This window comes from Bicyclus anynana, chromosome 7, assembly GCF_947172395.1.
Source record: "Bicyclus anynana chromosome 7, ilBicAnyn1.1, whole genome shotgun sequence".
NCBI classification, from domain to species: domain Eukaryota; kingdom Metazoa; phylum Arthropoda; class Insecta; order Lepidoptera; family Nymphalidae; genus Bicyclus; species Bicyclus anynana.
In genome coordinates, this window is record NC_069089.1 from 8,980,317 (window position 1) to 8,996,740 (window position 16,424).

At 34.7% G+C, this 16,424-nt stretch overlaps 2 protein-coding genes across 3 annotated transcripts in view; one reads left to right on the forward strand and one right to left on the reverse strand.

The window, feature by feature from the left end:
* Nucleotides 1-3,433, reverse strand: part of LOC112047465 (nuclear migration protein nudC) — a 43,807-nt gene extending 40,374 nt beyond the window's left edge. Inside the window, exons 1-4 of the mRNA XM_024084632.2 lie at nucleotides 3,192-3,433; nucleotides 2,048-2,125; nucleotides 1,360-1,579; nucleotides 173-336 (exon numbers count right to left, since the gene is read on the reverse strand). Coding sequence (XP_023940400.1) covers nucleotides 173-336; nucleotides 1,360-1,579; nucleotides 2,048-2,125; nucleotides 3,192-3,266 — 537 coding nt within the window. The 5' untranslated portion in view covers nucleotides 3,267-3,433. The remainder of the gene's footprint in view (nucleotides 1-172; nucleotides 337-1,359; nucleotides 1,580-2,047; nucleotides 2,126-3,191) is intronic.
* A 2,393-nt stretch (nucleotides 3,434-5,826) lies between these two features.
* LOC112047636 (broad-complex core protein isoforms 1/2/3/4/5) lies at nucleotides 5,827-11,661 on the forward strand. Of its 2 annotated transcripts, none has more exons than XM_024084851.2 (6): nucleotides 5,827-5,984; nucleotides 6,068-6,271; nucleotides 6,502-6,678; nucleotides 7,176-7,517; nucleotides 8,165-8,315; nucleotides 8,969-11,661. In XM_024084851.2, exons 2-6 carry the CDS (start codon nucleotides 6,092-6,094, stop codon nucleotides 9,541-9,543), a joined length of 1,425 nt encoding a protein of 474 aa, XP_023940619.1. In that variant the 5' UTR covers nucleotides 5,827-5,984; nucleotides 6,068-6,091; the 3' UTR covers nucleotides 9,544-11,661. The 2 variants fall into 2 exon arrangements, with proteins under 2 accessions (XP_023940619.1, XP_023940697.1); XM_024084929.2 differs by having other exon boundaries at nucleotides 7,224-7,517.
* Nucleotides 11,662-16,424: the final 4,763 nt, after the last annotated feature.

Sequence of the window (16,424 nt, forward strand, 5' to 3'; positions counted from 1 at the left end):
AATATCAAGTAGGTCTGAGAATCAGCCAACATTGCTTTTCATAGGTACCCCTAAATGATAAGGGTGAAGGGTAATCTTTCTACAATCAACCCCTATTTTTTTATAGCAATAAAGCTAAACAACGTTTGCTGGGTCAGCTAGTTTAATAATAAAATAACATGCATTGACTTACTTCAATTTCCTCCAAGGTTTGAGTCCACTTGTAATTTTCCAGATCACATCCATTACCAGAGTTAGGTTTCAGCTTTCCTTTTTCTTTTGGATCGTCATCCACTTCAGGTGCATCAGCCATTTCAACGTCAGTCGCAGCAGCATCACCACTTCCGTTTTCAGATGCTGAAATTACATTAAGTATGAAAAATTCTATCCTACACACACACAAAATCAGAGAAAAACTATTCGTCATCAACCCATATTCAGCTCACTGCTGAGCTCAAGTCTCCTCTCAGAATGAGAGGGATTAGGCCAATAGTCCACCACGCTGGCCCAATGCGGATTGGAAGACTTCACACACGCAGAGAATTAAGATAATTCTCTGGTATGCAGGTTTCCTCACGATGTTTTCCTGCACCGATTGAGACACGTGATATTTAATTTCTTAAAATGCACACAACTAAAAAGTTGGAGGAGCATGCCCCGGACCGGATTCGAACCCACACCCTCCGGAATCGGAGGCAGAGGTCATATCCACTGGGCTATCACAGCTCTAAAAACACGATGTTTTCCTGCACCTTTCTGCACCTTTTGCTACAGCCTTTCTTGATGAGTACTGTTTACCAACAAAGAAATTAGAAATGAAGGTAAAAAACGCATTTCGTAACTTATTTATTTTAAATTATGTATGGTGTGTTTATAAAATTTTATATAAAACTAGCTGACGCCACGCGTTTTCACCTGCGTGGTTCCCGTTCCCGTAGAGGATAAGGGGATTATTTATAGCCTTCCTCGATACATGGGCTATCTAACACTGAAAGAATTTTTCAAATCGGATCACTAGTTCCTGAGATCAAACAAACAAACTCTTCAGCCTTATAATATTAATATAGATATTAAACATATTAATTGTTCGAAGTTTATTAATCAAATTTATTATCATTAATTTAAGTATGTGTCAGGGACACTCCATGAGGCTATTGGCGACCTATAAGGCTGCTAAGCTTCTGGAGTGAACTAAGCTGGATCACATCTGGAGTGAACACTCCCGACGGAGTGGATCCAGTGGAGATCTAGACCCACGTTCGGCCAATCACATGGCCAAGTGCAGAAACGGCCCAGAAGGAAGAAGACAATGCCATTTTGGAATAAACTTTTATTGCTATTTATTTATATTTAATCTGTTAACTAGGAACAACAACTTACTCTTGTTTTTCTCTTTCTCTATATTTTCTTGTAACTCAGCAGCCTCTTGGTCTGTAAGTTCTTTAACAGTTGCTGGTTCAAAGTCACGAGCCAAACGTTCTTGTTCCTTTTTCTGTTGTATATCTTTGAGTCTTTTATCAGCTTCTTCTTTTTCTTTCTTTATCTTATTAGCTTCCTCTTCAGCTTTGCTTGCATATTTGTAGAATGTGTTTTTGACTATCTGTAAAAAGTATGCAAGAAACAAAATTACTAACAGTTTGTTTGCATTGATATTTTCCTTGATTTATTTTTCTTAACAAATATTTACAATTCAAAGTATTTTATTTGTCCATAAACAAGTAATAAAATGGATAGGATACATTTGTAGCACAATCTATGTCACTTTTTATGATCTCTTTTAATTGACAATATTAATGAGTATTATGTATTAAAATAATTTAATAACTGTATATAATGTTTTAAAATAATTTCAAGTTCAAATGTCTTTCCTAGCAGGCTTATAAATAAGAACTTTTAAAAAGTCAGTGGTGGTATAGAGATACAATTCATTCATATCCTATATTTGTATTGTAATAAAAATCAGAAAGGCATCAGTAATGGTACATAAATGGTTTTCCAGACATTTTTGTAAGAGCAAGTTCAAAACTTCCTTTGAAATTAAATAAAAATAAAAAAATACATCACTTACATTTTCCCATTCTCCAGGTTTACCACCAGTAAAGAAATCTGTTTTTCTCGCTAAGAAATTCACTATTGTGTCTAGCAACTGGAAAATAAAAAGTTTTCATTATTGTTTTATAAAATTTTCCATTACAAGGATAGGATTGGAAAATGATTATAAATTAACTATAGTGGTCCCAATGAGAAGAAACACCCATATATATATAAATATACATAATTTGTACACAAATTGATTGCCAGCCGTGAGCCGTGCGGCAGATAGCAAATAAACAAGATAGAAAGAGATAGACACTCTATGTTTGTTCCGTTGTCTCTTTATGTACATGACCACTCGTGTTTATCTCTAGTATTTATTCTCGTTGAATAGTATAGTCATTATCATCAAATTTCTAATACTCCTGGACAATAAGCCTTGACTGTATTCTAATCTGATGTTAGGTGACAATGCAATGTAAAATGAATGCTAGTAGGGTGATAACTAGCAAAAGCTGGTATCACCAGATAAGACCTCAGACTACTTCTTATACATATAAGACAAGATTTAGATCTTAGACCTACTACAAAGCACCAATGCAAGTTGGCTCACTTTGAGGGATAGTGTATGATCTTATCTTCTTTCTGATTCACAGAGTCGTAACACAATCAATTTCTCAACTTAAGGCTGCTACTGAGAATTTCTAGGTAGAAAAGACTATAACCTCATGGTCTAAACAGCATAGACTAGCTGATTGAACCAAAAACCAATCATTTGAGCCTGTCTGATGAAAATTTTTAAACTGCAAACAAATACACGTAGTTAGATGCAGTTATAGTAAAGTAAAACAAGTACTTGGCATTAGGATCTTAGATTAACATAGTAAATGTATTGGCACTTAAACAAAAAGCAACTGTTACTGACTGATCTGATCTGAGCTTAAACTACTGATTACGCGCTTGGCACGCAGCTAAATAACGTGATGTAGGTTAGGAAAGGATTTTCTAAAATTCTCCCCCTTGAGTTAGGTTAAAAGGGGATGAAAGGATGTAAGTCTCGCTTAACTGGCATTCTCGCGGGCCAAGTCGCGGGGGTTAGATGTACGTATATGTGTACGACTTTTCAATTTTCTAGTATGTTCCAATGACTCATGAATAAATAATAATAAAAAACTTACATCTTTTACACCGCCTTCATGTTGTTGTGCCATGGCCAAAAGCATGGAATCAAACTTTTCTGGATCAGAACTCATTTTTCTTAATTATATACTGCACTTAATAACTTATGAGTGAATTAGAAATTACTTGGAATGGTTCTATACTGTTATTTTCATACACGTTTCTAGGATACACCTGACAATAACAAAGCAAAAGTTCTTTCCAGTTCCTTCTGGTTCTGTTCTGTAATTTTGTTTTTTTTTCCTTGGGGTCACAGATATAATAAAAGGGACCTACGAATTACGATTACGTCCCACAGACAAATTAACAGTGAACAGGCAAAGTTGAAGTCGACGTAAAGACATAGACAAGACCTCAGACCAATTTTAGAAGGACCTGTATCGCATTCACAGTCACGAACAAAATTGTCTGTCATTTTCTGAGGAAAACGAGCTTGGATTTTGTATATATCTTATACTTAACTAGAAGTTTTTGCCTTTTTTTACACAATTCAATTACACAAAAAGGTATTTTTACGGAGCTCTTTAACCGACGAACACGATTACAACTATTTAACATCGATTCTAAAGAGACAGTTTTTATAATCGTATTAGATCGTTGATTACTATTATCACAGACCACAAATGAAGACTATTTTTTCTCTCATTTATTTATTACTTCTTTTTTTTAAAATTTTTAACAATATAAGTATAATAAAATACAAAACATTATTAAAAATTTATAAAAAAAAAAAAAAAAAAATTCACCCTCCCGCTGCGGGACATTTGAGTGTCAAGACTATTATTGTTACTTTGACAGAAAAGTAACGTCTAGCGCGGCAGGTCCTATACAATAATTGGTCTGAGGACAAGACAGATACAGTAAATCAGTGGCAAAGATTTTGAATCAGTTTTTTCCATAGATTTACGATTCGGTACAAGTATGTGTACGACTACCTAGTACCTATAATTCTATGTACCTATAGTTTTTTCAATGTTGTAGCTGCTGGAATTAAGATTTTAGAGATCTGATTTTTGTTAAACATTACGGATGAAATTACCAACATATTATAATACTACTTTTGTAAATAATGCTTTATATTTTATTTTGTGCAAGAAGAATGCAATAATTACTTTTCTTTAAGATGGCCTAATTAAAAAAAATTGTACAGCTATTGACGTTTAAAAATTGGCCAGTTTAGTAGTGAAATTTTCTACATGATTGTGCGTCCTTTATAACCGACTTCTAATAAAAGAGGTCAATGTTGCTCACAAATCTGTATGTATCATATGCTTGGCTTTGAGGCATTTCTGTTTATTTTATGATACTCACGATAATGCGTCTATCCTGGTCATCATCATTAACATCTGAAAATGTTCGTTATGTGGACAATCATAATAAACCCACTAATCCGCATTGAAGCAGCATGGTCCAAATCTCCACTCCTACAATATTATTGTCTCCTTGTTACCATTTAAATTTAAATGGGCTGATAACGAATAAGAAGAGTTTATTTTGTAAAGTGCTCTACTCATTGAATAAAGCATTTTGAAAAACAAGCATTATGACAAACAGATCTGAGCAAGACTAACTTTCATTTAGTTTTTTTTTCCTTTTTTAATTGAGAAAGAATACATAAGAAACTTAAGCTAATTTATCCTAATAACTATACAAATCTTGCCCACGTGAAATGGTGGCAAGAATACTGGCTGCATTTCCGCGCTGGACAGCCAGGCTGATCCTTTGTGCAAAAAATAAGTCAGCCCTTCTGTCATTAGTCAAAGCTAGGGATTTTCGGAAAACTATTCTAATTAGTTTTAGATAATTAGGTGGTGTATCTACCATTTGCGTTTTATCCATTACCTAGCCGACGCCCGCAACTTCGTCCGCGTGAAACTCGATGTAAACTTTCAACTACCCCTATCCTAGTAGTAGTACAATTCAGAACTTTTATTTGTAAATACATTTATTGAATGTACAATTCTTGAATTTTAATGTGGATTTACGGGAATTATGTTGGTTTGAGATAATTCTAATGAGGTTGAAGTTTATTGTGTACTAGTGTCTTCGACGTAATTCTGTATTTTAAAGTTTTGTTGGAAAGTTGATGGCCGAGTTATGATGCTTTCGTTAGTTTTAAATTCTGAGAGGATACTCAAGCTTAGCAGCGAGCCAAATATGGTTTGATAATGATGATGATGATTGTAAAAAGCTATCCGAAGGACCACTAGGCATTCGAAAATTCAAAAACACTCCTATTTTTGAATCGCATCGCATTGCATTAAAAAAACAAACAGATTTGCATTTGAAATTAAGTAAACATTTTCAAAGAACTCTAAAAATGTTAAAAAAAGAAACTGAGATTGGCAACCTTTGGCAACACTTCATTTCATTCAAAACATATCACCGCAAACGGCTAAAAAGATAAAACTAGTGATGTCATTGTGAGCATTTTGATAACTTACCGATTCCACTACAGATTTTGGTTTCTCTCAAAATAAATTAGCATTACTTTAAATTAAATAGTTAACTTTATAACGTAAGATTTACTTGTTGAGTGTTTAATCGTGTTACTCTGGAAATAAATAATTAAAAATAATTTGGACTGTCCAAGAATTAATGCGTGTAAAATTGCATGACAGATTCAAAACAAAACTGAATGTCTATGACCGAAAAGTGAAAGAAGACCGTGTCATTGGAGGTCATGCACTTTATTTTTGTTCCTACAAAATTGTCTTTCTATACTTATTTTTGTTAAATATAAATTAAATAGTTAAGTGAATTCCATGTTTTACAAAGTTATGTGAAAATTGGTACGTGTGAATTAGTGTTTCTCTCTACTGTTATCGGTTTCCTTGTGCCATCTAAATTTCGCGAATATGGTTTTGTTTTTCAGATACATTTTAGCGAAAACATAATAATGGCAGACCAGTTTTGTTTACGTTGGAACAACTTCCAGACGAATATAGTGAGTGCATTGGATTCGTTAAAATGTTCAGAAGATCTGGTCGACGTAACACTAACTTGTGAAGGCAGAAACATCAAGGCTCACAAAGTTATACTGTCAGCATGCAGCCCGTACTTTAGGAATGTGTTCAAGGTGAATGACTTGGGACATTATAACCTTCACGTTTACTAACACTAATAATATCTGGGAAATATTACCACACCATTGCACTAGTCAAGTATTTTTACACTCAGTATTTCTGTACTTTGTCCTTGATGAAATTAATTGAAGGACACACTCTACTATTATAATTATGATTTGTTTACATCAAGTACACATTGGAATGGCTCTACTATAAGTATGTATATATTTTTTTCTTTTAGGAAAACCCATGTCAACATCCTGTTATAATATTGAAGGATGTATCTGCTGATGATATTCTAAGCCTCTTATCCTATATGTACCAAGGAGAAGTATTTATTGAGGAAAGTAAATTGTCTTCCTTTTTGCACACTGCAGCGTTGCTTCAAGTGAAGGGTCTGACGGGAGTAACACAGCAGGTGAGCATTTCATGTCAATTACAGTTTTTCTAACAATATAAATCGTGGCTGTCTAAACCAGATAAGATCTAGGGTCAATAAAAATGACTAAATAGTGGAATGGTATAATGACTGAATGCTGAAAGGTACATGTAGGCCAAAACCAAAGAAAAAGTGAAATAAATTATCATTTTACTTTTTGTTTGTAGAGGATTTAATGTTTCTTCAAAAAAAGCTTGTAAAATGCAAATAGAAACATTGCATGCAACATGCATTTTGTGATCAACATTAATTTAGACAGCTCTGATCTATTTAAAAAAAATATCATTTTTAGTTTGATTAATAAAAAACATGTAGAATGAACATTAAATTAAAAAATATACTTAAAATATACACAATAATAATTATGAACTAAGAGTACAACAGTTTTTTGGAGATACTTCCAAACGCCCTAGCTCTGAGCTTATATAAATTCTATATGCTTCTATAAATTCTTTATATAATCCTTTATCTTGTAGAATGAAAACTTTTTTTCGAGTGCTGCTACAAACAAACTTTTTACTCAGCTAACCATATCATCGAAGCAGACAAACTTGGGATTGGCTCACAAAGAGGCTAAAATACCCGCCCTAAAGAAAAGACGGAGCAGTACTTCAGATAAACCCAATGATGTACCTGTCATTGATAATACGAAGAAGAGTAAAGTATTAGAAACAAGTGAGATATATAATAAAAACAATGGTGCTTCTTCTGTGAAATTGGACAATTTATTGTATGTGCCAGAGAACCATGTTGAAAAGAGAATTGAAAACAAATCTGAACACACTAATACAGCTAATGGAAAGAATCCAACAAACCAGGTTTGTGTTTAATGAAATGAAACAAATTCAATTTTGCAATTTTCTGCATAAAGCCATATACATCCAAGACAGCAAGCCTTGAATGTATGCCTTTTTGCAGCATTTTTGCTTTTTTTTTGCATTTTATTAATATTTGTCACTAATTTTGGTAGCTAATGGATATATGGAATAATTTATTCCATAATATTTATTTTTATATTGACTAAACATCGAACTTTATGGATTTTATAAAATGTTTAATTGGTTTTTCCTAGAGTCTTGTTTCACATGAGATTAGATTTTATCAATTTTCTTTTTTAGAGTTATTGTTCTATCTTTCAACACTACTTTTACTTTTTTTTCTGAATCAAACATACTCTATATTATTTTTTATACCCATGACAATGCAGCTAAATTTCATGATGATTCAGTAGTTTTGATGTAATGAAAATCACATTTTGAATATTGGTTACAATATTTAAATTAAAAGGAATGTGCACTAACATTGATTAATTTTTCTGGAAGCCATAAAATCTAACATTATCAACCAAATCCTAAGAAGAGAATAAAGCTGAGTCTTATATTGGGCCTTTTAAAATGGGCTGTAACAATAATAATAATTTTAATTAGTATTTTGTAGTGTTAATTTGCATGTCTTTTGTTTCTAGATCAATACACAAGAAGACATTCCAGTTACTGTCAAAACAGAATATGTTGACGAGAACAATTCTCCAGCTCAAATACAATCAATCAATATTGACAATGATGATAGTCTTCCTGATTATGAGAACAGTATGCTTGCCAGGTCACTGATTTCTGGTATGATATACTTACATATTTTTTTCTATTAATATTATGAGGCAATAGCAAAATTGCTTTTTAAATTTTTTGTTTCTTGAAAATGGCAGAACAAAATAGTTTGAGATTTTTGCGGCAACATTTATAAATTTTTATTTAGAATCTGAAAAAGGACTTTTACTTTTTTAAAGATTGCCCCTCTGTTAATTGTTTTTCTGAAAAGAAACAGTATGGTAAACATGTGTCTTAAAACTAACATTATGGCAAGTAAGACATTACAATCAAGGTCTGATTTAAGAAAGATTTGGTCTTTCAGGATACATATACATATATGTCGATATAGCCATATCACATTTATTGATTACTAGCTGACGTCGCGCGGTTACCCGCGTGGTTCCCGTTCCCGTAGGAAAACGGGGATAATATATAGCCTATAGCCTTCCTCAATAAATGGGCTATGTAAAAAAAAATTTCAAATTGGACCAGTAGTTCCTGAGATTAGCGCGTTTAATCAAACAAACGAACTCTTCAGCTTTATATATTAGTATCGAAGTATAGATTACTATAGATAATAGACACTGTATGTAGCCATTGTTAGAGTCAAAAATTGTTAAATTTGTTAGTCAAGTACTTGTTTAAAAAGATTAATTTATTAAGTATTTATATTATTCCAGGAATAAACCCTTCAAAAAGTGATGTATGTGCCAACAATTCAGTTTTAAAAAAAGTGTCAAACATAAATGATATGCATACCATAAGTCGACTAAAAGAATCAAGCATGGATTCTATGAATTATCCCAATCCCAGATCAAAAAGTCCACCAAAGACTTTGACAAATGATGACTCACTAGTGAAGGCGGAAAAGCCATCGCCAAAATCAGATATGGAGTATGAACCAGAGGTGCTATTGTCGGAACACCAAGACGGTCAAGACACAGAGTTGTACTCTCAAGAGCAGTCGCAAGCCCTATTGTTATTAGCGGGGATGTCCACTGTGCCTGTACTGTCGAGTGGGGCTTCAACATCCCAATCCATGACGTCCCACCAGCAATCAAACCATGCTGCAATATGCGGTGACTGTCCACATTGCGGAATGAAATACTCCAACCAATCGGCTCTCAAGTATCACGTAAGATTAATGCACTCAGATCTGACAAACCGGTTGTGTTGCTATCTTTGCCCAAGATCATTCACAATGAGGGAAACTTTCAAAGAACACATGTGGGCTAGCCACGGCCAGCGAAATTAATATCTATGTGAACAAAATGTGCCTTACATTTATATTTATACACAAGAAAGTTTGTGCCTTTAAATGTTTTTTTATACAAAATTTATGATTACCGAACTATTAGGAGAAAATATATTACTATTGTAAGTTATGTTTACAAATGAGCGTTATGATATTAGGAGGAACATTTATAACTATTACCACCATTTAATAATATAATAATAAATTGAATGAAATGAAAGTTGTGCTTGCAAGTTTCAAGGACGACAAGATCTCTCACAAATAGATATTATGTGTTAGTAACGACGGTGCAAAAATAATAGACCTGTAAGGCCTAGTACGGACTACTTTAGTATTTTAGTAGTAGACTAAAATACTAAATTAGTCTGAACTAGGCATTGAGAGCTGCGCTTTTTGGTGCTCCAGAATTGATCTAATAATTATTTAGTGTGAAAAATTTCGACTACTATATTAGTAGCAATAAAAACTATTTTTGTATCATTAGTAGTTATTAAAAATCATCAGTTATATCTGCTGCCTCATATCAAAATTTAGAAAAGAAACAATTCTGTTGTTTATATTTTTTTTTTCATCAACAGTATGTTGAAGTGAATTTGGAGATGATATTAAGTATTTAAAAATGAATTTAGGTTAAAATTACACTATTAGGTATAAATCAGCTCGAAATTTATATTTTTATACACATGATTCATTTTTGAGATTGTATTTACATGAATTTTTCAGTATTACACACAGATTATTTAATTAGGCCATCTAAAAAAGTCAAAAGTGATAAACGGATAAAAATTTTATCTTAGAGCCCATTTACATTAGTGCTTCTCACACATAAATATCCAAAGTATGAGAAAGCATTATAAGTCAAAGTCAAGCAATCGACAAGCTCAAGGCAAGCTGTTTATAACATACGTGTATAATAGAGGTGCTAAGTGCTATGGCGTACACTTTATAGATGCAAAAATACACTGCCTTCCCTGAGGACCTATATTGGAGATGGAGTATTGCATTTTGTGCAATTTGTATGTATAATGCCTGCCCTAGTTAAAACATTGTGCTCGCCACTGGTGCTAAAGATAGATCAGGAGCAGACTACACAATGACCAATGTAGTTAACACACATTGCTATATACATGGGTAGTTCGTTGATGACACTCCCATGACATGCGGGCGCCGGGGCGAAAAATTGCGCGGGTGTGAAATCGTGCGTGCGAGAAAGTGAGGCGCATCAGTCGTGGGTTTTTCATTCATCGCTACACGCCTCCCGGCCCTCGCGGACCATCGGGAGTGTTACGAACGAAGTTGCCAAGCTATAACATTGAGTGAAAATCACTCAGCTTCATAGCTTTGAGCATCTCGCTCATTGATAAATTAATAATTAGTTGCCAACCATAGCTAAGAAGGATGTATTGTCATTTGATTTCAGTAAAGTCACAGTCAAGGTTTAACTTGCTGTGAATAAAAAGACGTTTGACATGGCAAGTTAGACTGTCTAGACAGCACTCCTGAGTAATACCATAGACACATAAATAGGCTGACAAAAGACTAATGTGAAAGGGCTCTTATAATCCGTAAGCAGTATTTTGCAGTTTTATACAATGAATGATGGTTTAACGTTTGAAAATTATTATTTGTTTAATAGAACATAAATTGTTGAATAGAATTTTGGTGAGTTGTGCCAAAATGATATATTTCTTATTAATTCTTATTAATCGTTATAATAAAGATTTTTTTATATATTTATAGTTACCAAGCTATTGTAAGATTCCACTTTTAAACATTATTTCAGTTAAGTAATATTATTTTGTGTTTTTCTGTTAGTTGATATTGTTAAGAAAGAATATGTTGACGATTGTTACCACTCGGTTATCATAGTATGTTATGGTTGAAATCACATGTAATGTGTTATTTTGTGTAAATGCCATTAGTGAAAAGTATAAATTATTGAAGAAAGTATAGTTATTAAGAAACGTGAATCGTAGGAATCAGTAAAGTTTATATTTATAAGTATTTACTTTTCATAGTAGTTAAATATATAATGTTAAATATTGTTGAGTATTTTATTCGAAAGATTTACAAAATTTATATTTTAAATTATGTTACAAATAAAAGATGCTTCTATAATATGTTTATTTTATTTTAATCTAGTCATTGACCTCTTATAATAAAAGGACGCACAATCATGTAGAAATTTCATTTAAAAACTGGCCAACTTTGCTTTGACAGTTTTAGAATGATTGGTAAAAAAAATATACATAAAGGCCTTTAAATATAGTCCAATATTCAATAAAATCCCAAATTCAGAGCAAATTCTACCTTAAGTATTGAGTTTAAAGTTGAATTTGCAAATACGACTACTTGAATTGAGTGCTAAGAAGTTGTGCTTTGCACTCATTGAGTGGGGACGTTTTTTGGTCGGTGATTGTGCATCCACTTATTAAAAGGAGATCGATGAATCTAGTAGTTATTAGCGACGTTTCTTTATTTTAAATTACTGATTAGGTCAAAAACTGCGCGTGTGGGTCTTCTCGTCTCTAGTGAGTCGGGTAAGTACGAGGCTTTGCCTGCTTTGCCTTCTTTCAACCCCTTTCGGGGCGAAGGCATTCTTGCCTATTTTCCGGTAAGTACCCATTTTTTGCAGCGCAGTGTTGGCCGACCCCCCACCAGGTGGACTGACGACGTCAAGCGAGTCGCAGGGATTCGCTGGATGACGGTGGCTCAGTATCGTGAGGTTTGGAAATCCCTACAAAAGGCATATGTCCTTCAGTGGACGTCCATCGGCTGATTTGATGATGACCCATTTTTTATGCCTAACTTGGTCATACATAATCTAGTGTACAGCTCGGGCGGATTAAATTGACACCTGGCTCGGATGAGGTTTGTACTATGTTTGTTAGCCAGGTGTTAAGTTAATTCGCACGGATTATACTCACTAGATGGCGACAGCTGACTACTACTATTATTTAGGTACTTAGGAACTTAGGTGTTATTTCATATATACGACCATTATATAATTTTCATCAACTTACAAAACACTAGCAGACGCCGGTTTCACCCGAGTTGTTCCCGTTCCCGTAGGAATACGGGGATAAAATATAGCACTCGGGGATAGTGTAGCAAACTATTGCAATCTATAGTTATCTATATATGATTATTTATTATTTCCGGTTTCCTATTTATATAGGTTGCCTGGGAGACATCCCTATTGTACCTACTTAATTTATTTCTTTTATATTCATTTAATAATTTTCGGTGTGCAATAAAGAGGATTTTCATTATATTTCATTTCTGTCTTTCCACGTTCTATGCAGCTGAGACATGGCGCTTTTGGCCAGTCCAGTACTGATGCTCGATCCCTGATTTATAAAGTTTTGCACGATTTCAAAATTCAGGAAAACCGTAAGCTGCAATTTACTGCCGCGGCCCGCGTTTCTTAACTTTGGTTTTGGTTCTGTTTATAGAGAGGCCCATTTAATTTTAAGTAGTAGGAACTATCGTAACCGCCAGTGGAGAAGAATGGAATTTAGATAAAGGTAAGCAGTCCCAAAAGAAAAGGAAATTCATACAGTGTGATACAAACACCGGTTTCTCATCTCTAGAGATACAACAATGAATATGCATGGACTTTTAAAGGTAATCCGACGAGAATCAGCTTGATGAACTCTTCACCGCTGGTAACCACAAAGTAAATGGATCTTTACATACGGGTTAATTGACATCCAAGATTTTTTCATATGGATAGCTCGGATCCACGGCCCGCCACGCTGCTCCAATGAGGGATGGCGGATTTGAGTCTGGCAGTAGTCCTACATAATGTCCTCATTGACGTAGTTGGTAATGCTATGGTTTCCACAGTTTTCCTAGGTTCAATTCTCATCTCAGGCCAGGTTTGGTCTGATGGTACTTAATATAGTATCTATGGATGGCAGGTATCGGCCTACTGTCGATTCCTACCATCCATAGATAATAGTTACCACCCATAGGTAATATTTTACCATCGCCATCGTACCGGCAAAGACGTAAGTACCCACCACTAAGCGATTTAGCGTTCCGGTATGATTCCTACCGTGTAATAACCGTATGAAGTAGATATGACGCTACCATGTAAGACTGCATCTTCACGTAACTTCAGAACTTGCAGCCACGTGGCACGTCCATTCTCTTACTACAATGGCAAACATACAATTATTACAAAAGGTCTATTATTATATTGCTATTGACGCTATTCTTGCTCATTGGGACATTGAGATCAAAGGTGCGGGGTTTCCAGCACTTTAGCTGGAAACCCCGCACCTTTGATCGCCGTCTATTCGCGACTTGTACGAAATCTGGTTTGTCATCAACTCACATTCGGCTCACTGCTGAGCTCGAGTCTCCTCTCAGAATGAGAGGGATTAGGCCAATAGTCCACCACGCTGGCCCAATGCGGATTGGCAGACTTCACATACGCAGAGAATTAAGAAAATTCTCTGGTATGCAGGTTTCCTCACGATGTTTTTCTTCAACGATTGAGACACGTGATATTTAATTTCTTAAAATGCACACAACTGAGAAGTTGGAGGTGCATGCCCCGGACCGGATTCGAACCTACACCATCCGGGATCGGAGGCACAGGTCATATCCACTGGGCTATCACGGCGACGAAATCTGGTAACATTTTACAAACCTGCAGACGGCTCAAGACCGTGGAGTTGTTATTTTTATAAATTATATGAGAATATCGGACCCGGTCAAGCTTCGCTTTGACTTATGTGCACTTCTTCCCTATCCTTACCTACCCTACTCTATCCCTACCCTACCCGACCGATTTTGTGCAAACTTCTCCATCCTACACTTCCATCTACTAAATAGTCCGAACAAAGCCTAAACATTTGGTTTGGATAGGTGAGAATATTCTTGAGTTATAAAATTACAAAGAAAAGTGGCATGTGGCCTAAGGTAATCCACCTTAGGTTAGACACTTGTTTTTAAGATGCTTATTCACGCCATCCATCGTCAATCTATCTACTTACCTGTATAGTAATTGGTTGCGATGGGACGAAAGAGAGCGATATTATCGATTCCGCCTCTATTGGTCGACCATATTGTGTCTTTCTCTCGTCATGATGTATGTCATTGACGTAGCTTAGGCCTCTAAAGATTATAATCTATCTGTTTGACATATTTCATTCACATCCGTTATACCCTTTGAATACTTAAACTTACAGGTTATGCGCTTCTTTGGTATCTACCTATTTCCAATAGGTATTGGTACGGTGTTTGTGGTCGCACTTCTCCGAAATGGCTCGAAAGATTTACGAGCTGTGATATGTGATATGTGCTTTTATAACATAGGTAGTTCCACATAAAATCACATTATTGGATATTTAGAGTGAAGAATTTTACAAACACCAGTACGAGCACGAGTATTCTCAGAATGAGAGGAGTTAGGCCAAATAGTCCACCACGCTGGCCGAATGCGCATTAGCAGACTTCCTTAGACGATTAAAAAAACTGTCAGGTATGCAGGTTTCCTCACGATGTTTTTCCTTCACCGTCTGAGACACGTGTTATTTAATTTCTTAAAATACACATAACTGAAAAGTTGGAGGTGCATGCCCCGGACAGGATTCGAACCCACACCCTCCGGAATCGGAGGCAGAGTTCATATCCACTGGGCTATCAGATTTTTCATATGAAATCTAGGAAACTATGAACTAGATCAAAGGCAAACTAATACAGTTAAATAACTGATCATCAGATCAATGTACGATCAGATCAGAGATCATTAATGGTATTTAAATAACATTACTTAACTTTTATCTGACAACCCCACAGTTGCAGTGTGAAAGCAGGTGACCTTTATTTTCTTTTTCAATTATTTTGGGTATATTTTATAAATAAAATAAAATCATTTAATACTATCGGAAATTAACTAGGCAACCTACGAGTATGTGCAATGTGAATGGGAATATTTTCTATCATTTATTTCTTTTACTAACAGAAGAACAGCTAACTATATAACAGATAATGGAATATATTTCGTACTCCGGATCTCGTACTATTAACAATGGCTATACCCCAATTTTCCAAAATAAGTCTTTGCATACAACATTTTTTTTGGGCGAAGACCAATAAGCAAGGATCATAAAAATATGTCTAGCCGTTCTTGAGTTATTTCAATGGTGTAACCGACTTTGTTTTAAATATGCCTACCTACTTACAGATACGTACCGTAATTTAGGTAGGTACTTAAATGAACTTCCCACGTATCAAAGCGCATTTTAAACACACTCTTCACATAAGAAGCGCTGTCTATGGCACGTAGTGACGTATGGAGTATATAGCCTATGGATATATGTGAAGGCGTTCGAGGAAGCCCCTTAATGCGGAGACAGCTCCGGTGGGACGATATTGATCGTCATCCGCCGTCAGTGGCCGAGGCGCCTATATTGATTCGCCGCAATCTGCATGATAACCCGACTGGCTTCTCTACGATATCATTAGGATATCTAAATAATTCATGGTTCACACAAATATAATATATATTCAAAATTAATAAAAAAGTCATAAAGATTACAAACTCAAAATCATTTTTTTTCAATTAGGTTTAGTTTACTAGTACTTTCAAAACGTCAAGTTTTACAATGATTTAATGGTGATAATTAAAGTCGAAAACTTATAATTATAGCTACGAGGTTTCAAACGCGCCTTGGTCGAGAATATAATTTGCAAAAGCACCTAAAACTTTAGTGCATACCAAAATATGGGTTGTACTCGGTTCCTCTAATATCTTCTTAATAAAAGTTCATTCAAATTATAAAAAATACTTAATCACTAGATACGTTTTTTCAATAGATATACGCTTTAATTATTATGAGTAATATTACTTAGTATTAATACAAAAT